Genomic DNA, 24,378 nt, shown 5'->3' with positions numbered 1-24,378 from the left:
GACAATTCCTTAATTTCTGTTAGTAAACAGAACAGCTTCTGTATTTTAAATTATCATGTCAATATGCCAACTACTACTTTCAAATCAATAAGCCTACTTTCTACAGAAGAACACAAATACTGTAAAGAAAACTGAGCCTCAGCATTCACAGACAATGTTTCCAGCTTAAAAGAGAAGAGCTGAGTGCCTAAGAAGTTACCTGAGGTGGGGATGAATGTAGTTGGAGAGTGCTTTGTCTTCAAGACTTTTTCCTGTACGCAGCTGGGATGACAAATCATTTGTTTTCCATTCACACTCCAGTTGGTGTAACTAAAAAGGCAACAATAAACCATTCTCTGAGATTTGGGTCTTGGCAACAAAGTAGGTACAGCATCATTGTGGACAATAGAACACATTAAAAATCACACAGTTTGAAAACTGTGAGCAAGAATTTGCCCAAGAACACCAAACCAAACTCTTGCATGTAGATTTTATACTACCTTTATTTTTTTTTAATGTATATTCTATAGGGTTGGTTAAAAAAAAACAACAAAAAAAAAAACAACTCTACACCCACCTCTTCTTTGGCATACTTGAGCTTGTATTCTCTTTTAATAGCTGGATCAAATCTAGTCTGTGGAAGCCACACCTGGATCTGCAGCAAACCAATATTCACCCAGAGGCTTCCTCTCCAAGCTGTTTCTGGTAAATCCTTAAGCCCTTCCCCAAAGAACTGCTCCAAACAAGTGAGCAGGAGAACAATGAATTCTTTGGGAAGCAACTCCTGATCAGCGATGCTTCTAAGTATCTTGAGAAGGCACTCATATGAAACAAGATCCTTCACGAAGAGTTTCTCACAGCAGTTCAAAAATTCCTCTTGAAGATCTGGTGGAACCAGATCTACCAGAGCAGAGAGTTGTCTGCTTAACATTATTCCTTGTAGTCTAGAATCTGTATATCTGGAGGCAAATGAATGAAAAAAGATTACACATGGTAAGCAAGCTTCAGCAACATGCCTGGTTTAAGTAACACACATGTGGAAGGAAGGTCTTAATACCTAAAGTCTGTTATTGAAGCAACAGCTTGGTTGGTCCACAGCGCTGTGCTGACTTCATGAAGTTGGTGTGCTCTCTCCATCCATTCACCCAGTGTCACATGGGATGATGACAAAACAGGAAGGCCACTGACATCCCACTGGCTTGTCTTGCTGCTGCTAGTTAGAATTTCAAAGAAGCACTTTGAGAAAACTGCTCGGGTCAAAATACCTGGGCCCTAAATTAAAAGATTAAGAGTTAGATTGTTCATATCTTGCATTGGCTATGCTAGAATTTATAGCATCGTTTTTGAAAGCTGTTGAATTAGTTCATAAAATGGCCTTCAACCTAGTTGCTCGATAAGGTAAGAAGAGACAAACCTTCACAGAAGTGTTCGTATGGGATTTAGAAGAGATCTTTTCCTCTGTTGCAGGTAATGGTCTCCAAGTTAACCAATAATCAGGATCTGTGGTGAAAGCACTGCTCCAAAAGCATGCCAGTGCAGCATTAACTAGCTGAGATGACAGAACAGACATTTCTTCAGGAGATATCTATGAAGAAAGAAAAACCTGGATCTGAGGATAATGTAAAGGAAGCAAAAGAGAATCAAGCAGGAGAACAGCGCTTCCCCACTAGAGATAAGATATTCTTAAGGTCCATTTCAAATTCACACAGCTTTAGTTGCATATCTTCTCATTAAGAAGAAAAAAGCTTACTTCTGGATATCTGCACTGGCTCAAACTCCTTGTTTGTGGAATACCCAATGAGTTTAAAGAGAAAGTTTCCAGAATATAGTCACTACCTTATGACTCTGCAACCTTTCAAAATGATATACAAGAGCACATAGGCACAAGACAGAATCAGAATGGCCTGGGTTGAAAATGACCACAGTGATCATCCAGTTTCACACCCCCTGCTACGTGCAGGATTGCCAACTGCTAGACCAGGCTGCCAGAGCCACATCCAGCCTGGCCTTGAATGCATTCAGGGATGGGGCATCCACAACCACCTTGGGCAACCTGTTCCAGTGTGTCACCATCCTCTGTGTGAAAAACTTCCTCCTAATATCTAACCTAAACCTCCCCTGTCTCAGTTTACAACCATTCCTCCCTTGTCCTATCACTATCCACACACGTATATATGCTCCCTTCAAGTACTGGAAGGCCACAATGAGGTCTCCCCGGAGCCTTCTCCTTTCCAAGCTAAACAAGCCCAGTTCCCTCAACCTTTCCTCACAGGAGAGGTGCACTGGTCCTGAGACCAACCCCTGAGGGACATCACTTGTGACCAGCCTCCACCCTGACACAGAACCATTGATCACAACCCTTTGGCTGCCTCCAGCCAGCAAATTCTTCATCTACGGAACAGTCCATCCTTCAAATCCATACCTCTCCAATTTAGAGAAAAGGATGTGGTGAAGGACCATGTCAAAGGTTTTGCAGAAGTCCAGGTAGATGACATCTACATAAAGCTACCCAATATTCTACTTCAAAGCGTTTCTGCAGAACTTACTAGCTTACTGACAACTGTGGGAACACAACCATCACTGTATTGTAGCTAAATATGATCTTGCCAGAATTTCTTTAGAATATTACATTGCTCTGCAGAAAACATATCAAATAACTGTCTCAATCTATTTGTTTTGCAACACAAACCTAAAAAAATCATCAGCATAAGAACAGAGACAAACAATAGTATCAATACAATTCTGTATGACCTAGATTATTTTAGGCTTAGCTGTGTTTTGTTTATGTTTTAATCACGTGGTTTTTTTTTTTGCAGACTCACCGTGGGCAACCTTTTCCATTTCTATTAAAAAAGGGAGCATGTCCAAATCTTACAGAGGTATATCTATTTGGAAAAGACTGTGGAGAACTTCTGCAAGATTAATTTAAACTAAAATTTGTTCTTACTTCATGAAGGTGTAACAAGTGCCACAGTCCAGACAGCTGGTGAGAGGCAGCTGGTGTCAACTTCAGAGAAAAAGCTATAAGTTGAATTAAATCTGAACGTGTGCCTAGTTCTTGACTGAAGTTCTCCCTTTAAGAGGTAAAGAAAATACAATCTGATTAATACTTAAGCAGGGCACATAAGTTATCTGCATAATAAAACAAATTCAGAACCACAGACAAAGCCACAAAAATAGCAAAGACTGGCTGGAAGGTTACAATGACAGTACTTTAAGGTGAGCATGTTGGAGTCTTCTAATAAAACCCCAAAACTTGCATCGTTCAAAGTTGGAAAACTCCAATCTTTTGTGAATTACTGACGAGCAAAGAAACAGCATCTTCTGTAGCTGTAAGCTGTATGTATGTCCAGCAAAATATATGAAACATTTGGAGAGTCTTCCAGCTTCACAGTACTTGTGAAAATTATGACTGCTGCATTCAAGATTGAATCAGTGATTTTAGAGGTTTTGTTGTACAACAAATCACTTTCTCTGAAATCAATAAACCAAGAGCTTTCTTTTAAGCAATGGTAAAACAGCCTAAAAAATACACGTGGCTCCTTCAAGCAATGCTGACACTTCTAAAATTAATAACGTTAATTAAAACTACGATATATGCATGCAGTTCATTCAGCTCTTTCTGCTGCACACAGCAAAAAGCATGTATGTTAGTGCAGTTCCTTCACTGACAAGTCCCTCTCAGTCTTATATCTTCATGTTAATTACGAATACGAAGGGACTTGTTTCATCGAAGGGAAAATACTGTCAGTTAGACTCTCACTTAAAAGATTTTGTTTTTCCTTCCCTCAACACCCATTCTACCTTTAACAAAGCTGGAGTCTAACATTTTACTCCAAGGAGCTTGGATAACAATGTTCCTACATTTGTGTCAACAGAAATCAGTAAAAAGATACTTTCTCAGTATAATAATAAACAACTCTTTCTTTCCACTGACATCTTTTATAGCTACCCAAATAACACTCTGTATGAAGACAAGAAGTGTATGTGTATTCATACAATTAAATAGAAGCATGTATGCACACATTCATATAGTCATACACACATATGTTAATATAGGTACAAAACCACAGATTTAGATAAAAATATACAGTTAGAGCTTTTAGCTAGGGATTCTCAGTCTCATGAAAGTAACATAGAATTTCTTTCTCCAGCCACCTCACCTTCTTGCATAAGCCTTAGCCACATAATCTGCTGTTAGTTTGTACTGCCAGAGCACACCCATGTACTCCATTGCAGGCCACAGCTGAATCCGACTGCAGAGTTGGATTAATACAGCAGGGTCCAACTGGTTGGAGATGGCATCTTCAGGAAACCTTTCTTCTGTATGACTAAATTTAAGTCCTTCAGCTCTCAGTTCTGAATGTACAGCTTTCAAGAAATTCTTTAGTTGGCCTGTTTGACAGAGTGTAAAATGCACATAAATGCTATGTACTATACTTCTTGGCAACAAACATATCCTTCCAATTTCTATACAAAAAACAATGGTGATGGCAGGAATCATCCTGTTAGGCTCTTCATAAGTGTTACGTACCAAGGCTAACATCTTCTAAATGATTAGCTCTAAGTATGAGACCATCAGCTTGCAGCAGTGCTTTTTTCATCTTCCATCCAGTGGCAGCAGTCTTCAGACAGCACATTTTTTCCTGCCATCTGCTTTCTCCAAAGACCAATCTTGCCTCTAAGATGTTAAGTGGTTTGCTGAGAACTTCTACTAGAGAAAAACATTCCATGCCCACTTTATCCTGGAAGCATTAAAAGGACATTTGAACATGAGACAATTTGTTTCAGCAGTGCTAACAAAATAAACAAAATCTGTGACTACAGTCAGAACTTTAAGATTTCAAATTCAAATGCATGCAGCTGAAGTACAAGTTCTGATAAACCAACTAGAAAACACACATACAGCTTAGCAATTCTTTTGCAGCTGTACCCAATATAGTAGGAAGACAGAAACTGAAACAAATTGGCCACAATTCCTCCCTTACAAGTTCTTTCTTTTCTGTTGTTTTTTTTTTTTTTTCCATCCTTCACTAAGATAACATATAAGTAATGAAGACAAACAATACCTTGACATGGCAACACACCTAAACTAAGGGCAATAAATCCCGAAACACAGATACAAGTTGGGCAGAGAATGGCTTAAGAGCAGCACTGAGGAAAAGGATATGGGAGTGTTGGTTGATGGAAGACTCAACATGAGCTGGCAATGTGCACTTACAGCTCACAAGACCAATTGTATCCTGGGTTGCATCAAGAAAAGCGTGACCAGCAGGTTGAGGGAGATGATTCTGCCCCTCTACTCTGCTCTTGTGAGACCCCATCTGGAGACCACGGCTCTTCAGCCTGGAGAAGAGAAGGCTCCTGGGGGACCTCACAGTGGCTTTTCAGTATCTTCAGGAAAGCTGGGGAGGGACTTTTAGTAAGGGCATGTAGTGACATGATGACGGGAAACAACTTAGAAGAGAGTAGATTCAGAACTAGATGTTAGGAAGAAATTCTTTGCTGTGAGGGTGGTGAGACACTGGAACAGGTTGCCCAGTGAGGTTGTGAATGCCCCTGCCCTGGGGGTGTTCAAGGCCAGGCTGGATAGGAGTTTGAGCTATCTGGTCAAGTGGGAGGTGTCCCTTCCTCTAGCAGGGCATTGGATGATCTTAAAGGTCCAACCCAAACCATTATATGATTTTATGAAATGCACAAATAAATAAATAAATAAATAAATAACCAGAAGCTACTGTCAGTTAAAAGACAATGTCATTTGACCTCTGCAAATTAAATACATTTGGATATCTAGAAAAAATCTCTTAAAGTTCTCAATAAGCACTGAACATTCTTGAGCTTCTCACAAAATAATTAGATGCATTTTTGAACTGTTGTATCTTTGAAAAGAAGATCTGTAATGATGTAGGTCAAATTACACCAAGATGAGCAATTAGCACATCTCCTTGTGCCCTGCTTTTAAAAAACTTCTATTCTCTGGAAAGCAAACTAAGTTTTTTTATTGGATGACAATAATTGCTGAAATAACTGAAGAGAAAAAAACTTGTCAAAGTTAAGAGACGTTGTCTTAGTAAGTCATAAGTCCCTACTATATGCAGTTGGGTAGGAATACATGTTCTATTCCATATATCCATAAGTTCACAAAGCAAGCAAGTGAAATACTGATATTCAGGTTTCCAGAACAGAGTTAAATGGTAGTAGTCTTGTGCTCATGCACCACTGTATGTTAAGTAACTGCTATCTGTACAAAGCACAGTTAACAGAAAGAATGATACATGCTATAAAATAGGAGTATATTAACACATGCTCAAATTGCCTTTTCAATTAGCCTAGCAAATCCAAATTTATTTATTTATTGCTTGCATGAAAAGGAAATGCTGCAAAAATTTATGATTATATGAAAGTATATTTTGACATTGCTGGAAATCCAAATCATTTGCAAACAAAAAGTACCTGTACCTTGAAAGGAAGAGGTTTTCCTAGAGACTTCTGTAAAAGCTTCATGTTGGCAGAAGTACCAGCAGGATTGGCTAAGCAATTCTGAAGTTGCTGTGAAACAGACTGAATTTCTTTGGAAACTCTTGGAAGAAAGACATGCATACAAAAAATCAATAAGTTAATCAATAAGTTAACTTAGGAGGTTGAGGGGAAAAAAAAAAAAAGGATGCATTGTTAAAGAAAGTTCTCTCTCTTATCCTTCCCCTTGAAGTATAGAAAATGAATAAAACTTCAAGATCATACAGCCAAGGAGAAGCCTAATGCTAAGAAATTTCAAAATTTTAATAGATTGCACTTACATTAGTAATGGAATGCAACTAATTCAACTTAGACAATAATGGCAAACAATGCTAATTCGCGATAGTAAATAGTAATAATAAGGGGTAATTTACACAAACTTAGACAATTTTTTAACACAAATACACATCAAAGCCACTCACTTGTGCTGGTCTGATCCAATAAGCATCTGAGGAATTCTGTCAATTAGATGTTTCATAACCCAGTGCCAGTGCAAAGACAGAAGCGATAACCCTGGCGAATCCACTGTCAGAGTGTCAGAGACTGCCCAGAACCGATCACGCCACAGCAAGCAGTATAAAATCTAACAAGACAAAAAGATGACAGTTTTCTTACTGCTGAGCATGTTACAGAATACTCTGTAATTCACTCAAGAAAAAAAATCAGGAAACACTGCTGCTTCCATTAACTTCAGAATCATGCAATGCTTTTATTTGGTAGCACACACCACCAGCACTCGAGTGTATGTCTGCTAAAAATACTGCATTGCTTCGCTGGCAGTTGGAACCATGCAAATGAAAAATAAGTAATTCCTGGACTAAGTCTAAAATGTTGTTGTTAGATTTTAACTAAACTATCTTTGTGGTACGAAAAGGGAGATGAGAAGTGAACCAATCCTGTGAGCTGTCTGCTATCCAGGTCAGCTGCCCAAGTCTAGGCAGTTGCATGTGAGTTGGATGTAGATACTGCCTCTACCATCACTGGACACTGGGGAAACAGACACTGCTTACGGTAGTCTCATTTGTACCCAAGAAAACACAGAAGACTAGGTTATAAAGTTGAGAAACGGACAGCTATATCCCAGATGTGTACACCTATAAACGATAATTCCCATACAAAGTACATGCAGGGTGAAAATCCACATTTCACATAAAATAACTGAGAAGATAGACCACAAATACAGCCACTGAAACAAGTAAGAGAACCATGTGAACATGTGCCTTGTGTCAGGCATATTCTGAATGCCAGCTGAAGCACTAGCAGCATAGTTTCTGAAAGTAAAAGGGATTCTGCAGTCTAATTGCACACTGCTTCTGTGTATATACTATGAGAAGTCTACTCACATCATGCATATCATCATCACTTAAGGCCACCTGAGTAGATGTCACCCAGTGAAGTGTAAACACATCCCAGAGTTCAAAGAAAGCAGCGAGGTTGACCACAACTGCATGAGGAAGAGAACTGTAGCTTCCTGGATCTAAAGTTTGGGGAAGAGAGGAAAAAAAAAAAGTGACTGAATATTCCATCCACGTAAAATGACAAATAAGAGTTGCCTGTAAAAATCACTAGTGCTCCCTGTGGGAAAACAAAACAAAAAACAAAAAAAAAAACAACTGGAAAAGATCTAAGAATCAAAGAAGCAGAAACAATCCTTTACCATTTACATAACTTTCTACTACCACTATGCATCCAATATAGCAAAAATCCACAATAGAAACATCGATCAGTTGAGTGCAACACATGAAATTCATCACTAAATGCTTCCCCTTTGTTTTAGGATTAAACATCCCATTTGAAAAAGGGACATGTCATACTTATAGCACCTATTTAAAAACAAGCCAAATTAACTGTATTTCTAATTGGACACAGAACCAAAAGAAACAGTGAAAAATCAAACTACCTTTGTGGAAATCTAGAGACATTCTTAAGGCACTAGTTCTTGGCTTCTTGCTGATAATTAAATTCTTTTCAGTGTAGCTCCTTTTTTCTCGGTCAAGAAACAATACTGCCCTGAATTAGAAATAAAGTTATTAGAAATCCAGCACTGTTAACTTAAAGCCTCTGCCTTATTGGATACATATATATATGAACTATTATACTGAACTACAAAGCGATTTTGATATTTCACTGTATTATGAAACAGCATTCTACTATAGCATAACTAGCTGCCCGAATATGGTTTCTACAAAAGCACACTTCACAAGAAGCAGATTCCTAAATTCCCATTGTTGTTTCCTTTGCTGGTGTTAAGCAGATGCAACACAACCACTAGCAAGATACGTGAGCAGCTGCTTTCTTATACTGTGAATTTGTGTATCAGAACCTTTTCTTCTTATTAGGAAAACTCGTCCAAATCCAAAAGCAGGGCCATAAAACTTAAGTTTTATGCCAGAGATTTCAAAGTGCTGCTTCCCACCTTCTACACTTTATCCCATGTTTCTGGATTATCCTAGAAGTAATCCAATATATAAAGAATGCTGGGAGCTCTACTCTCATGTACCAAATGTGCTCACAATCTGCAGCTACAGGAAGCAATAACAAAGAATGAAATGTCTGCCATGTAATTTAGATACTTCTACTGAAACCTGAAAACATATTTAGAAGATACTAAAACTGTTCATAAAAGTACTGATAAAGGGCACTGGACAGCCTTTACAGGCTTTTTCATTTTTTATTTTGGAACGCACCGGTTTGCTACAGACTTCAAAAGGATGAGAAGCTGATCTGTGTGTTCTGTTTCTGTATCAAAGTTAATTGAATTTCTAATGATATCCAAAAATTGCACGTTCCATCTTGGGTCCAGAGGCATCACATGTTCATCTGCAAAGGCAGAAAAGACAGGAGAGAACAACAGAAAATATCATAGGGTGAAAGACTTCTGCTAATCGTTGTCTCTACAAAATCATTACAGAAAGAAATATGGAATCCTATGACAAAGGCAGAGTCTTAAGCTCTCTCACTCCAGACACAAAAACAGAAAAGTATTATGCTGACTACAGGTTCTATAAAACAAAAACAGAGAAACTAAATTAATGAGTGGTCAGAAAACCCAAAAAGCCAGCCTGAAAACTCAAGTTCAATTCCTTTTCCTTTCACAGCCCATGCAAAATACCTAAGATCACTGATAGAGGGTCCAGTCATACTGTATGTATCTTTCACGGATCTAACAAGCCTTTCAGCCTGAGGTCCCCATAAGATACAGAAAGAAAACTGCAGACCTCAGCATGGTTTTGGATAGGCCAACACAATGAATGCTAGGAAAAAACAGGAGGCCTCAACAGTTCAGTCAGAAAGGTAGTGGATATATGCCACACTCTTAACAACATTATTACTTAATAAATTGGAGTTGCAGGATCTGGGTCACAAGATACAGTATCTGGATTCACATTCATAGCATTGATATCTAATTTGCATCAGATGAATACATTTAATTGCCATATCTGCAGTTCTCAACAGCAAGAAAGGCTTTATTCTTGTCTCTTTTCCCAACAAGAGTAATGTACAGTTACAATTTAACCTGTTTTGTTACACACACTTCTAAGAAGCATTGCTGTGTGTTCAAAGAACAAATAAAGGAAGCACAAATCTCTTTTATCAATATGATTTCAAAAGTACCTGTCATAGTAGGCTGAAGCAACTTGATCATGTTACTGATTCCAGATGAGAGGGGACTGGCATAGAAACTGCCAAGGGCTACAGCACCTGCTTCCAACTGAATCCGTACTGGATCTGTAGGTGAGGGAGTATGCATGTTAAAAGGAAAGTGTTTAGTACAAATTAATAAATATCTTCAATCAAGCCAGCACAAACAGTCTGAATCCCCTCTGTGCATGAACTCTAGACAAATGCTGGTTGCTTCAACAGGCCTTAAATGTAGTCTGAATAACTAATGTCCTTATAACTTTTCCATAAGCTTAATATAATTAACCTAATCAAGCAATGAAGACCTCACCTCAGCTGCTGCCCTGAATATTCAGGCAATATAGTTTCATGAAAGCCCAGTTTTGCAGTTCCTTAACTTTCTAGCCAACTGATTCAACATGTGTATTTTAACAAATAATAAACAGAAAGTAATTTACTGTTACTACCAATAAATACGTGAAGAGAATGTCACATTTTCTTATATAAGCCAAGAGGTATCCAAAAGTAACTGTAGTTCAGAAGCAGCAAAAGTTACATGCATACTCCAATAACAAAGGCAATACTTGCAGCCCCCAAACTCCTCCTATCTCCAATATGCACAACCTGTTTCTCTCTCTCCACAGAGCTTCAATATCCTCGATGTAGGAATGGAAAGCTGAAAACCAGTTCATGGTTCAAATGATCTGATTCCAGACCATTTGAAAGTTCTGGATGTTCTCATGGAAGATTTAAGATTTGTGAAAATACAATAAATCAGCCTGAAGGCAAAAAAAGAAAGTTGAATCATTACATACCAAGCACTTGTGGTAGACTTTTGGCTAAGAAATTAAGCCATTTAACTCTCAATGTCCAATCTTGATTGGTTGCCTTTTCTATGAATAACTTCACTGAAGCCTGGAAAACTTCCATTTCATCCACCCAGTCTGCATCTATCTCAACAGCATTGAATCTGAGATTCTCAGGATGGGTGGACTGCATGATTTTCTGAAGATCTTGGAGAGTCAGTGGTAATGTCCTGAAACACAAAAAAGTGAAGATCAGCCATCGACAGCTCAAACTGCCAGTGCCACTTTGCAAGTCAAGCTAGTCACCATGTATTTAGGGAAGAAGTAAGCAATGAAATAATCTCTTTTCTTTATTTACCTGCAAAGCTGTTTTCCAACTTTCCAAATCAGTTAGTTATCTACTACTACAGACTCTTTATTACCAAAAATTTATGTTAAATGTCAGGAGTGAATATGTACAACATTCTGTAATTTGATCTATGCACCAGAATGACGTGTGAAAATAAGATACAAAAGACAGAAAGAGGAATTTCACTGATAAAAATACCCAGCATGTTGCTACATTAAACTTTAGAAGCTTGTTCTGTCACAGTACCTGCCCACTAAGCAAAGCAGATAGGCAGGCAGGCAGATTTTGCACCACTGTTGTGAGAAGAATTGCTGCAAGGTACAAGAAATCATTACAAGGTACAAGAAATCATTACAAGGTACAAGAAATCATTACATGAACTCTGTTGCATGGCAGTATACATGTCTAGCATACAGCTCTGTTGAAGGAGAAACATTGTTCTTTCACATGAAGTTACTAGATCTACAACACCTGAGGAAGAATTGTTTGGATAAAAGTGAGAAACACAAAGGATCATTAATATATTTACAATGAATTAAAAACTTCTTTCATCTCACAAGGGAACTGAGCAGTTCCAGTATTTACATTCACATTTTCTGCTAAATGCCTACTTCCTAACTTAATTCAGAATGAGTAAAACGTTCTTGTTGAAAATTGAAAGATAGAACAGTGCAAACATTTTGTACTGAAGAATAAAAATACAAATTAAGCTTGTAAACAGGAATTTCAGTGGTAGCATGACCAGTACTCTATCCATACAATTTGCTCAAGACAAAAGATTGGTGATAATCAGATCACTAACATTACTCACATATCTGGTATTTTTACTCATTTATTTTGTTAAAAAAAAAAAAACAGCCTACCTGCAGTTTTTAAGGTTTAATCTATTCAAACAGTATATTAGGACCTGTCCATCACTCCGTACTGTTGAAAGAAGCGAGTCTTCAGCTGTAAACAGACCCGTAGGTAGGGAGTCAGGCCACAATCCCATTGCAAGCAGAGAGTCACCCCAGATCTCATGAGAAGCCAGAGAAGAAACGTGCTTCATAACTAATTCTAGCACAAGCTAAAAAACAACAACAAAAAGAACAAACCAGGAAAAAAAAAAACAGTTTAGAATTATATTGAAATACGCATTCGAGTACAATATCAGCAGGAGTTCTAATTAATATGCATTTATTACCAAATGTTATAAACCAAATGATCTATAAACACTATAATATACATGATGAAATATCATAACATTTTAATATTGCAAAAAGAGTGAGTCACGATTTACAAAATGGCCAATAAACCAAATGTATTTATCTTCTGGAGAATATCTCAAATAAGAACATACAACTCCCATCTGACTTCTGTTAGAATCAGAATTGTAGAATGGTTTGAGTTGGAAAGAACCTTAACGATTATGTAGTTCTAATCCTCCAGTCATGTGAAGGGACATCTTCCACTAGATCAGGTTGCCCAGGGCCCCATTCAACCTAGCCTTGGGGAACACACAGTTTCTGTAGACAACCTACAAGGGCAGTGAGGATACTGGAATAATTTCTTTACTGAAGTCTACTCTACACCTACCCTCTTTTAGTTTAAAAACCATTATCCTTTGTCCTATAACTGCACTCCTAATAAAACGTTGCTCCCATCTTTACTACAGACAGCCTTTAGGTAGTGGAAGGCCACTATATGGTCAGGGCATGTCAAGGTCCCTTTGAAAGGCATTGCTATTCTCCAGCATGTTCACCACGTCACTCAGCTTAGTATCATCAAACATGTAATGAATGGATAAGCAACAGCTGAAACTCACTGCGCTTTACCCTTCAACAACAAAAAACTACTTCTGGAGTTGCAGTGGATCTGTTACATGTAGAACTGTACTACTGCTTACACTAGAGCTAAAAAAAATCTTAAGTATCTAAGAAATATAAAAAATATTCCAATGACACTTAATCAAGCTTAATAATCACCTAACAAACACCTGACAGAATGTTTAAAAATGGCCTGGCTCATCTTTCTCACCCTTTCAAAAGCACTATCTTTATCAACCCCTTGTTCAGGCACTTAAACAAAACATATTTCTCAGAGCTAGTCTTTGAGATCCTCCATTTTCTATGTAGGCAATGCAAGAAGAACCTTCACATACAAGATTTTTACCTTTTGGTTGCTCTGCAACTGTTGTGAGCGGCCATAAACTTCCCAACAGGCTCTGTAAAAAGACTTCACTAATCCAAGGCCTCTTTGCATCTGCTGCACAATTAACACAGCAGCCTGGAGCAAAGGTGACAAAGATGATACAGAACCTGAAAGATACACAACATTTAGAATAAGAAGAACATTTAGTAATTGTCAACCCTTTTAACTCTGGGGACAATCTCCATTTTTGTAGCCTCTGAATATGATCTGACTGTACAAATCCTATTAGCCCCTCAGATTTGAATGGGTTCTTCCCAAGGTTAAGAAAAATCTGATTAGACTAAATTACCATATGATCAACTCAAAAGAGAACATCGAGTAGCTGAGGTGGTGAATGAAACTTAACTGCCATCTAGCTTAAAAGAACAATGTGAACAGGCCTTGTACAAACCCTCCATTTTGCTGATTTGCACTCAGAATATATTGCCTTCCTTCCGGTAACAGACAAATATACATATCATGCCAGTGTCTGATGTCTCCTAACAAAGTACACTCAGTCCCATTTGTATTTATTTATTTATTAAATGATTTGGGTAGACTTCCATTCCTGAGAATGAAAAAAACAACAGCAAAAAACCTAAAATAAACCAATTACCACCCCACCAAAAAAAAAAAAAAAAAAAAACCACCCGATAATACTTTTATGCCTTTGTTTATATCTGGACATTACACAATACAATAATCAAGTTTTAATGTTAAAGAGTGGAAGGAGCTCTAGTTGGTGTTACTAAAATACTGAACAGACACTTCTTACCTGGTATTGATGTTTTGGTTTCTGAATGCATAGCCAGAAGTGCATCACAGATGCTATCTCCCACTAAGCCCAAACCATGCAGCAGTAATTTTAAATCCAGATTATCTAATACATTTCCATCATTTTCCCCAGAAATGTAAATTTCAATCCCACGATTCCTCATAGCTCGGGATATTTCGCCATGAACAGGATCCATGGAAAGGAAAAGCCTGTTGAATATTCATAAGATGTAACTTCGGGCTAGAAAACATCACTCTGAAGCCACCAAATCCCCTATTCCATAAAGTAAATTCATCTTCATGAAAATGAAAATTCTTATATCTAGAAAGCCAGACACACACACCAAATTTAAATAGGAAACGTGTATGTATAATTATACTTTGAAATTACTCAGATATATTGCATAATTTTTTTTCTAAGCTCTCAGCTGTGTTTATCATTTGCCTACTTAAAAAAAGTGAACTAGGCCTCTAAGCTACAGAAAAGACTTAAAATTCTTAGCAATAGCTTCAGATAAAATTGGTAGTATTTAATAACCAAAATAGCCAACATCCACATACTTTATATATCAGCAAACAACTCCTAAAAACAAGGAGGGAAAAAAAATCTGAGATATAATGCACTAAAAAGAACTTCTGCGAAAAGTCAAAGCTCTTGTTTCCAATTCAGAGGAACCTGAGCCTAGAAGTTCCTATATTCCTTCTACAAATTTAAGAAAGATAGGAATCATACAGAGTATTCTGTGTGTTCTCTTCCCATCTCTCACAGAGACTACTTCAGAGTAGAATAAAGATAGACAATTTGATTGTTTTGTTTTTGTTTGGTTCTTTTTCTCTTTTTTTTGTTGTTGTTGTTTTTTTTAAGTTCTGTCACAGCAGGAAGCATGAACTCAGAACTACTGGAAAAAGATGGAAAAAAGATCAGCACATCCACATACCAGTTTTTATTACCAACATAACTGAATACATCGCTATCTTTAATATCTGTACCCTGAACACCATTACAGTGAGATAGGGAAATGCTGAAATACCAAATTAGGAGGGGAAAAAAAAAAAAGACATTAAGACATGAGTATATCGCTATGAATTTTCCAATGTAATTCTGTAGTGGAACAGGAACATGAAGCCAAACCTCCTAAGCTGTATATCCTATGTTTTTTTCCTTGCCAGGTAGTCAGTGACAGTGCAGTACACTGAAACATGAGTAGCATTCACAATACCAGAACACTGGATCACAGCTGATAATTGTTTTTCTAAACCTATTTTATGCACAGGGGAAAAAAAAAAAAGAGTAAAAAAGTAAAGCAGAAAAACAAAGTACCTGAAGTTTGGATGAGGAGCTATTGTAGGAATTGTGCCATCTATCACACCTCTCTCACTCATGGTAAGAACACCTCCTGGCTCAAGTAAAGCATTCAAACGGTCCAGCACAGAGGGGCTACATTTAAAAGAACGTTCATGTGGTTATAAGGTAACTTCAAAACCATCAACTATTAAGCAGTTCAAGAAGGAAGACAAAGATTCTTCCAGGGAATGAAAATTACTGCTTCCATACACAGCTATGAAACACAAAATTGTTCAGTTGTAAACACATTCACTGAGATGGTAAGTACAATTGGAAGGTCAAGAAATTTACTCACGGAAACGCATTCACTAAAATCTCTTACTTGCAAAAGTTAACGTTGTCCATCAACAACCAGTCACCACACTGCAGGGCCTGAACCAGCATCCCATCCACCCACTCAAAAGTGCCAAGGCTGTTAGAGTCAGAAGCTTGGACCTGCTGCAGCTTTAAACGACGGAACTCTTCTACCAGAAGAGCAAACTCTGAAATGAAGCATATATAACATCAAGACCTGTATTACTGATGGAATTTCCTGTTCCATGTAAGAAAAATATGTAAGTTATTTTGCTAATAAACATCCATGCTCATCCAAAAGGTAGAAACATAACCGCAAAGTCTGACTCTGCAAGTAAATCTCCCATGGGAAAAATCCATGAGGATACAAGGCTTTTGCAAATACAGATAAATATAAACTAGTCAGATACCTTCCTTCAAACTTTCTCCTCAGTTATATAGAGTTTGAAGATATTAATTCCATATTTTAGACAATGCTTAAAAATATCAACTACCTTACAAAAAAAAAAAAAAAAAAAAAACAAAACTGTCTACACATTATACTGCTGAAATCTCTAAAGCTCATCTACTTAATGCTTCAGAGATCAAATACAAGAAAAAAATCCAAATTCCCAACTTGGGAACATAAGATATGAATTGTACTGCATCATATGTTTAGTAGTCCTGTAAAGAATTTCAGTTTGGAGTAATGATCACTACCAGGTAAAACTACACACAAAAAATTAAGCACCCCACAACCCAATGACCATCACTAATCCAACTATTTCAGAAGCTGGGCTGTTATACAAGTAGTATAAACAACAGCATGAACAAAACTTACCAAAAAAAAAAAAAAAAAGAGTCCTACATAACCTTCTCAAACTTTCACTCCAGATCCACATCTCTCTCATTTTCTTCAGAGAAACAGACTTACTTGAAATCACCACACATACCTGCCTTTGAGTAAGAACTTATTTTGTTGTTCAGTCGCTGGGTAAGTACAAGTATTCCCTCCAGTTTGCTCACTAATTCAGCTGTAACACTTCTTCCTCCTTCACCCAGAGACTTAGGTTTGTAATTCAGGATGAAATTGCTCCAAGCACGCAGCACAAGTTCAGCATCATCTGCACAAATTTCTGTCAGGAGCAGACTGTCCCTTACTAATGAGCTCACAACATTCTCCACTTTTTCCAACAGTCGCAGCCACGGTCTATTAATATCAACCTGCAAATATGCCATTACAGAGTTAGTTCATCCAGAAGACCACAGTGCCTAAAGCTCCACTTGGTGGTTAAACATTAAGATCACAGTGGACTGGCTACAGTTAGGTAGGAAGCAGAAACACTGCCTTATTACCAAAACAGTATTTACCTGTTCAAATCCACCCAAGAGTTCAGTTGTATCCATGGCACTGTTCATTGCCATGATTTTCAGTCGATGGCCAGTCAGATGGGCCAGCAGCTCAACAAGACTGGTTTTGCCAACAGCTGCAGGGCCCACCAGGATTACCATCCAGCTCATGTGCACGCATTTCATTATTGACTCAAGGGACTGCAGTGAATGATGTAGAAGTGACAGATTTCTGCCAGGACGAGGAATATAGTTGCCACGAGAAAGAACTGAATAACCAATCTAGAAGGGGTGAGAGACACATAGGTGAGTACTCAAAGGAAAATGTGTGCTCAGGTGTACAAACTGCTTCCTTCTCTCACCACTCCCAAAACCTCGTCAAAAGCTTACCTGAATGTTATATGGAGTGATGTGAAAATCTCTTGTTCCTGTATACACGTAAGCCTCGTGGCCAAAAATGTCTCTAAATGTAGATACAACCTGAAACAGTTGAAAGAGTAGATGAGGCTAATCAGGCTTAATTTATCCACTGTTCTAAAGACTTGAATCTTAATTAGCCTTCCTTCTCAACTTCACAGTAGTGTGATAGTAAGTAAAACAGATTAGTCGCAAGTATCTTTTAATTCTAAGCACAGGAACAATTAAAGTAAGCATGAGCTATCAGAAGCAACTCCATGACTAACCCCACCTTCCTGCAACTTAAAGAGAAACATTCCTTACAAGTACTTCAACAAAAGAGAAACACTTTTGGTAAGTGATTTCAGTCTCACAGTTTGAACACACAGCTCACCATTTCTTTGTCCTCCCTGGTTCTCATTCTTTCTCCATATACCAAAAATACATGTTGGCCTGGATCATAGCATCCTGGTGACTGATCAACAAGCATAAGCTGACACCAGCGAAAAAGATCACGTAAGTTGAACTCCCAGGGTCCTCCTTTCTGTCCCCACTTTTTTTCAGCCATTATCTCTTTATCGATCTGGAAAAAGTAGCAATACAAATAATATTTTATTCCAACTCATGCACTGGTCTTCAAATATTAAAAAAAAAGAATTTCAACTGAACTACTGCTTTTGGCACCCTGTACATAACAGACAACAGGAGAGAACAAGTTGTATTCACTTTTACGAAGATGTCAAGAACTAAAGCTTGATTTAATTAGTCCCTCATCTACTAGTTCTTCATCATGCTACTCACAGCTAACCTTGTTTCCCCCTCTTGTATTTTCTAAATGAACACCCAGTAAGATGCTGCCAATAAGTATTTTTATCTAGGACCCCAGAATGTTCCTTTCTCTTAACGTTACTATGCTTTTTTGTTTCATGACATGAAAATTGAATGCAATTTCAGAAGCATGATGATGAAAAAATTCTTGCTGTGAATTTTAAATACTACACTTCAAACAGAATGGCAGCATCTAAGCTAAAAAAAAAAGCTATTAAGCTGATGCTTTGTAATTAACATTCAGTGAACATCTTTTAAACTAGCACAGTTTTAGATCTGAGCTTCTCTGTATCTCATGTCATAGACAAATCCTACCAGGAAAGATTTTCCTTTATCAGGTTTTCAGAAGAATGCCACACATCCTTCAAAGCTGCTACTTCTGAGAAGGTCAAGTGCTACTTTCACTTGATCCTACCATTCAAATAGCAACACATAATAAAAACTAGACTAGAAATTCAAATTAGAAAGAAGTATATGTTATTATTGAAGATACAGCTCATTTTGTTTGCACTTTAAGTGTAACCCATGTATGCAGAAAACCTTCCTTCTCAGCTTACTTCATCAAGATATCAAACCATAATTACTTTCAAAACCTCAAAATATTTTAAAAAACATATTAATATGTTAATATGACTAATATCAAGATTAATATCATACATATTATTAGTAATATATACATATTTTATCTTCTGTGAAAAATAAATGCTTCCTCAGTCCCCATACAAGTTATCATGTGTCTGACTGTAGTGCTAAAAGAATTCACATGGTGTTCACTGGTGTTGTTTATTTCCCTCTGCATTTGTTTCCATTTTTCTTTCATCCACACTCTTTTCCACCCTTCCCTACAGAGGTGCTGGGAAACATAACATTCAACTTTTTTTTTTTTTTTTTAAACGTTACAGCATTATGCTTACTTCTACACAAACAAAATATCTACTTACCTTGTTATTGAAAGCAACCATTTTAGAAATAATACTCTTGTCGATGGCAGGAAACAGCGTGCTCCCAATAAACTCCATATCTGCTGCTGATAGTGGATCAACATACACCTATATAATAAAGAACATGCAGTGTGTTGATACAGCCATACAACCACAAGAAAAGACCATGACATAGTTTACATCAAACAAATATGCTTGCCTGTGTAAATCTATTAAGAAAGGACTTGGGCAGACCCTTTCTTCCACCTCCTTGTCTGTATGGATTCTGGCATCCAAAAATCTTAGTCTTTGTATGATGTACATGAAAATTCATTCCCAATTCAGGAATGTAAATCTCTGCTCTGTGGTCGAAGCATGCATTTAGCCCCTCTAATACAGACTGAGAAGCCAGATTCAACTGAGGAAAGAAATAAGGATACAATATCAATGCTCCACAAAACACATTTGTATGATCTGCTTAACTGCACGCAGTACACAGAAGATAAATTCAATTTCCTTGCTGTTCCAGTGCTACCATATTATTGCACATATTATTGTTATTATCTCCAGCTAGACTGTTATTACACTGCAACAACTACAAGTAACACTTTTTCTTATTTACATTTGTTGTTATTACTGTGATTTGATATTCATGATGACAACAAAACAAATCTCCATCATAAGATCTGCATTTTCAAGGTATATGAACATAAGTTCAGAAGAAACATTTCTGACACCCGAAGTCTCTCTTTCTCTCATTCTGATGGTCTGGGATACTTAAATTTCATGGTTATTTAAGATGGCATTCTTCGCAACAGGAGAAGAAGGTACGCAAACAAAAGTTTAAGATTTTGCACTTGGCAATAATTAGAACACATGCTTTCAAAAAGACATGAGCTCTGTGTATGTCTACGCTAGAAAGCACTTGCTATTTGGTACACAAAGAAACATATGGCAGCACCATACTTTATACTGACAAAATGAATCCTTTCTTGATCTCCATCAGTAGCCACTACAGTTTATCAATCCCAAAAAAGACCTTTTATTTCAGTGAAATAGAACCATAAGAGAGCACATGTCCCAAAATTTGTGTTGATACTTTCCTCCCTCAAAAAAATGTAAAAGCCCTGGTTTTCTGCAGTGAGTTAGGTTGAGACACAATCCTCATCTTGCTTATTATAATTCAGAGCTGATCTCTTACACTTCCTCTATCCAATGGATAGAGAGACTCCTAGAGGGAGTTTAATCTTCTAAGTGGAAAGATCATCCTCAACTGTGCACAAGACGAAAATGACTGCAATTGAGCAAAAATCTATGTCAGTCACCAAACCTCGTAGGTTTCTGAAGATCCTACATGCCAAAATATATGCCACATATCATCACTTCTGCTCCTCCTGAATACTTTATTTGTACTCAAAACTTACCTCATCTAACACAATCCAATGTCCAGCCTTTAATGCAGCCAATAGTGGTCCATCACGCCAGGCAAATTCTCCTCCCCTACCACCCTCAACAGGCAAGTCTGTCCCAAACAAGTCTGTCACATCCTTTGAAAGTAAAGAATAGCAAAAAAAAAAAAAATTACAGAAGTTCAGTCAGCTTCACCTCACCTTTAAACACTCATTAAATGTAAGAAAAAACTAATAACCAATTAGTAACTGCAAGATGCTGAAAGCTATTGTATTTAACAAAAATAAAATAAACTGGAACAAAAGAACAAAACAACAACAAAAAAGGAAAAATAAAAAGCCCTAAAAGGTGCTTTCAAGTAACTTGGCCAAAGTCAAACAAAACACAGCAAACAAAGTTGCATGTCCTCACTTGAAAAGAACACAATCTAAAATTAGCATCACTCAATTAATTTCACTGTTCTTTCCTGCTTCCCCTTCCCACCTCATCTTTTGAAGGAGGAAATACTGACATTTCAGACTCAGTGCCACATCTGAAAAGAACTGTTCTTTAAGTTAAACAAAAACTTCCCCTACTATAAAAAATAAGTTACAAAGTTAGTATTTTATTCTACCGTTTGCTCAGACAGGTTGATTCGAACAAGGCAGTTTCCTGAGGCCTTTGCCAGGGCAGCAACTAGACTGGTCTTGCCCACACCTGGTGACCCTTCCAACAAAATAGGTTTGCTAAGCTGTAGGGCTCTCAATAGCCTTTGAGCATTCACTGCAGTAGTCCCAGCATTGAGAGCATAATCCGTAACACTGCTCCTCTGAAGAACAGGGCCTAAAACAAAGGGAAAGAAAACTATTAGACCAGAATATTTACATTGGAGCTGTTGACAGCGTGCTTCTGAATGAGATCATTCTGCCTGTTAACTGCTGATCTCATTACAGCAAGCAGCGGAGGTAAAGCTTGTCTCCCTTTCTCAGAGATCAGGCATTCTATTAGACCCAAAGCTGTGACTCAGCCCCTATATTTTCATTTACGTGGTACATTCCAAAAAGCAAATAAATATGGCATATTTCGCCATTAAACTTTGTCAATTTCTCTGTAAAATCAAAAAAAGCTTTGGAAAATTTGGCACTGAAGGAAACAGTTCCAACATGTTGTAGAACATCATGCTAATCTGCTCAATATACAGACCCAGACTGTCCTGTGAAAGAAAAGTACTGAAATTAAAACGTGCTAAGCACATTATTTTCTTTATTATTATTAGGACATATGATTAGGGGAGAGTACCGAGCCTCTGAGCTGCCAAATTCCAACCAGTATAACTCATTGGAACATCACTCCTCAAATTCTGCAAAAATAGCATTGCTTAGGTCATACATGGTATTAATTAATCATCGTTTTATCTTACAGATCTCGACAGTTTTTTAGTATGAAAGAGATCCTTCCTCCTGCGATCCTTAGTAATCCGAAGGGAAATCAAAGAATGTACAAATGCCACTACCTTGTACAATTTCATATATGACTAACACAATCCATAATATCAAAATGCTCAGAGATGAATGACAAATACAGAATCAGGAATATAATCTACATAGTTCAGTACTACTAGGAATCAGCCAGATGAACTACAAAGTTCACAGTTGAACCTCTGCTGCTTTTTGGTCCCCTGGCTTACTTCAGGGACATTTTAGGAGCAGAAAACAGTATTTGGATAGAATCATTTGTATTAACTTAACACATGAGGAACTGAAATGCAGAGACTAAGCAACTATGCAAAAATCATAGCAAGTCTTTGAAACAATATAGCAAGGCAGGACATTATTCTTCCTAAGGATTGTACCTAGGACCCCTGATTCCCAGGCTTTACACAAGGGCCAGGATGACCCATAGCTTTAGGCTGAACTTAGTGGATGTTCTCCATATCGTGTAAAGTGACAGAAAACCACAGAAACAAATGTTTCTTCCTAATTGCCACTACCACAACTGGAGCTAGGAAAGTCACTTTTCTAAACTTCATAACAAACTACTAATTGTTCTGCAACTCTTTAGATATTCTACTGAGAATCATAGGATTGTTTGAGTTGGAAAGGACCCTTAAAGGTCATCTAGTTCAACTCCCCTGAAATGAACAAGGAACACCTAAAGCTAGATCAGGTTGCCCATAGTCTGGTGCAGCCGATGTTGGATGTCTCCAAGGACAAGTCATCCACCACCTCTCTGGGCAACCTGTTCCAGTGCCTCACCAAATCTAGTGAGTAACAGAAGTAATGGGAGCAAAAACACAGAACAGATGTCCACCCAGTCCCACAGTCTCTTGCCTCTTGGAATAAAAAATGGTTGGATTCCCATAAAGTTGTCCATCCACACAAATTCCTTCTTCGTTCTGTCATAAATCTTCAGCTCATTCTTCTGATAATCAGTCAGTTCAAGGAACTGACTCATTTTCTCACAGAGGAACGTCAGGCATTTTTCACGAGCTAGTAAAGCTGTTTCAGCTGAGCAGGATGTTGTACCTGTAATCAGGAAAGTGTGCTTCACATCCATACCAAGACACATTCATCTAATGACAAGTAGACAGTGTTCTTTCACAGATGCCAGTTTTGTGCAGTAGTCTGTTCAGGTGTAAGTGCTCTTACATGTCAGCATTTCCACAACTATTTAACATAGCTAAACTGCTCTGTGACCAACAGAACTTAAGGACATTTCCCAAAGCCTTTCTGCTACCATCACTGTCATCCTGACCATCCTGACCACAGTTTCCCTAGCCTTCTTTACCTGCACTTCTTGTGGCTTTTCAATTTTTCCCCTCCCTCCCCATCTCCCTCGGCCAGTGGCCAAAGAGACAGACATGCATTCTGAACCATGCACATGATAGTGGCTAGCCTCTGGTTTAGGAAGAAGACAGTAATACAAAGTCATATACTTAAATATGATATCACAATACAGCAGCTTAGAAGACTTGATAAAAGCACAGGCTTTCTTCATTTCTGTGCTTGCCTCTGCAGTGTTATTATTACTGCCTACAACTTACTTAGGCTTGCTGTATTATTCTAATATGTTAAGAAAACACAAACAACAAAATATTGTCAAATGGAAATGAAAACTTCTCCTGTTACAGTTCCCTGCTGCCTCAAAGCATTTTGTCAGCATTCTGCTCAAACGTATCAACACAAATATCCTTCTATTTTTTCCACTACAAAGTGAGCAGTGAAGACAAACCTGATCCGATTCCATCAATGTACACCAAACACGCAGCATGGATGAAAGACATCACTGGAGAAATATGAAGATGACTATGTTCCTTGGCAGAATTGGTCTCCTCTGCCATGACATTCATAAAATTAACCCATGATAAGATGTCTCGCACACTGAGAATGCACTGGCGACCAAACTCTTGATTAGTCAGCCATTCAACAAAGTCCATCATGAGCTCTGCTATGTCTGCTCCTGAAAAAAAGTCAAAAATTAGTTATCAAAAAGACATTACTAGTCAAATATACTGTACTCTTATATAAGAAGCATGATTTTAATGTACATGCAGCCATAATGCATGAACACAGATGGGTATTCTATGCCCTAATAAGCAGGCCAACTGAAGAATAAATCCAGGCCTGTGCTGTGTTACACATCCTTTTAAATTCAAGTAGCAAG

General features: G+C 37.7%; 1 protein-coding gene across 1 annotated transcript in view; it reads right to left on the bottom strand.

Moving 5' to 3' along the window:
• Positions 1-24,378, bottom strand: part of MDN1 (midasin AAA ATPase 1) — a 92,524-nt gene that overhangs the window by 34,233 nt on the left and 33,913 nt on the right. The window contains exons 34-62 of the mRNA XM_090136019.1: positions 23,947-24,174; positions 23,046-23,240; positions 21,350-21,558; positions 20,751-20,873; positions 19,547-19,744; positions 19,348-19,455; positions 17,973-18,161; positions 17,573-17,662; positions 17,204-17,464; positions 16,786-17,056; positions 15,882-16,041; positions 15,536-15,652; positions 14,216-14,424; positions 13,423-13,568; positions 12,135-12,337; positions 10,932-11,152; positions 10,111-10,224; positions 9,183-9,315; positions 8,396-8,505; positions 7,839-7,972; positions 6,918-7,078; positions 6,439-6,559; positions 4,514-4,724; positions 4,143-4,374; positions 2,927-3,053; positions 1,394-1,564; positions 1,037-1,251; positions 557-938; positions 200-309 (exon numbers count right to left, since the gene is read on the bottom strand). Coding sequence (XP_089992145.1) covers positions 200-309; positions 557-938; positions 1,037-1,251; positions 1,394-1,564; positions 2,927-3,053; positions 4,143-4,374; positions 4,514-4,724; positions 6,439-6,559; positions 6,918-7,078; positions 7,839-7,972; positions 8,396-8,505; positions 9,183-9,315; positions 10,111-10,224; positions 10,932-11,152; positions 12,135-12,337; positions 13,423-13,568; positions 14,216-14,424; positions 15,536-15,652; positions 15,882-16,041; positions 16,786-17,056; positions 17,204-17,464; positions 17,573-17,662; positions 17,973-18,161; positions 19,348-19,455; positions 19,547-19,744; positions 20,751-20,873; positions 21,350-21,558; positions 23,046-23,240; positions 23,947-24,174 — 5,149 coding nt within the window. The remainder of the gene's footprint in view (positions 1-199; positions 310-556; positions 939-1,036; positions 1,252-1,393; positions 1,565-2,926; positions 3,054-4,142; positions 4,375-4,513; positions 4,725-6,438; positions 6,560-6,917; positions 7,079-7,838; positions 7,973-8,395; positions 8,506-9,182; positions 9,316-10,110; positions 10,225-10,931; positions 11,153-12,134; positions 12,338-13,422; positions 13,569-14,215; positions 14,425-15,535; positions 15,653-15,881; positions 16,042-16,785; positions 17,057-17,203; positions 17,465-17,572; positions 17,663-17,972; positions 18,162-19,347; positions 19,456-19,546; positions 19,745-20,750; positions 20,874-21,349; positions 21,559-23,045; positions 23,241-23,946; positions 24,175-24,378) is intronic.

Source organism: Phasianus colchicus, chromosome 2 (genome assembly GCF_987193195.1).
Source record: "Phasianus colchicus chromosome 2, bPhaCol1.hap1.1, whole genome shotgun sequence".
Lineage (NCBI taxonomy): Eukaryota > Metazoa > Chordata > Aves > Galliformes > Phasianidae > Phasianus > Phasianus colchicus.
The sequence above is the reverse complement of the archived record's forward strand: the minus strand, read 5'-3'. Positions and strand labels throughout refer to the sequence as shown.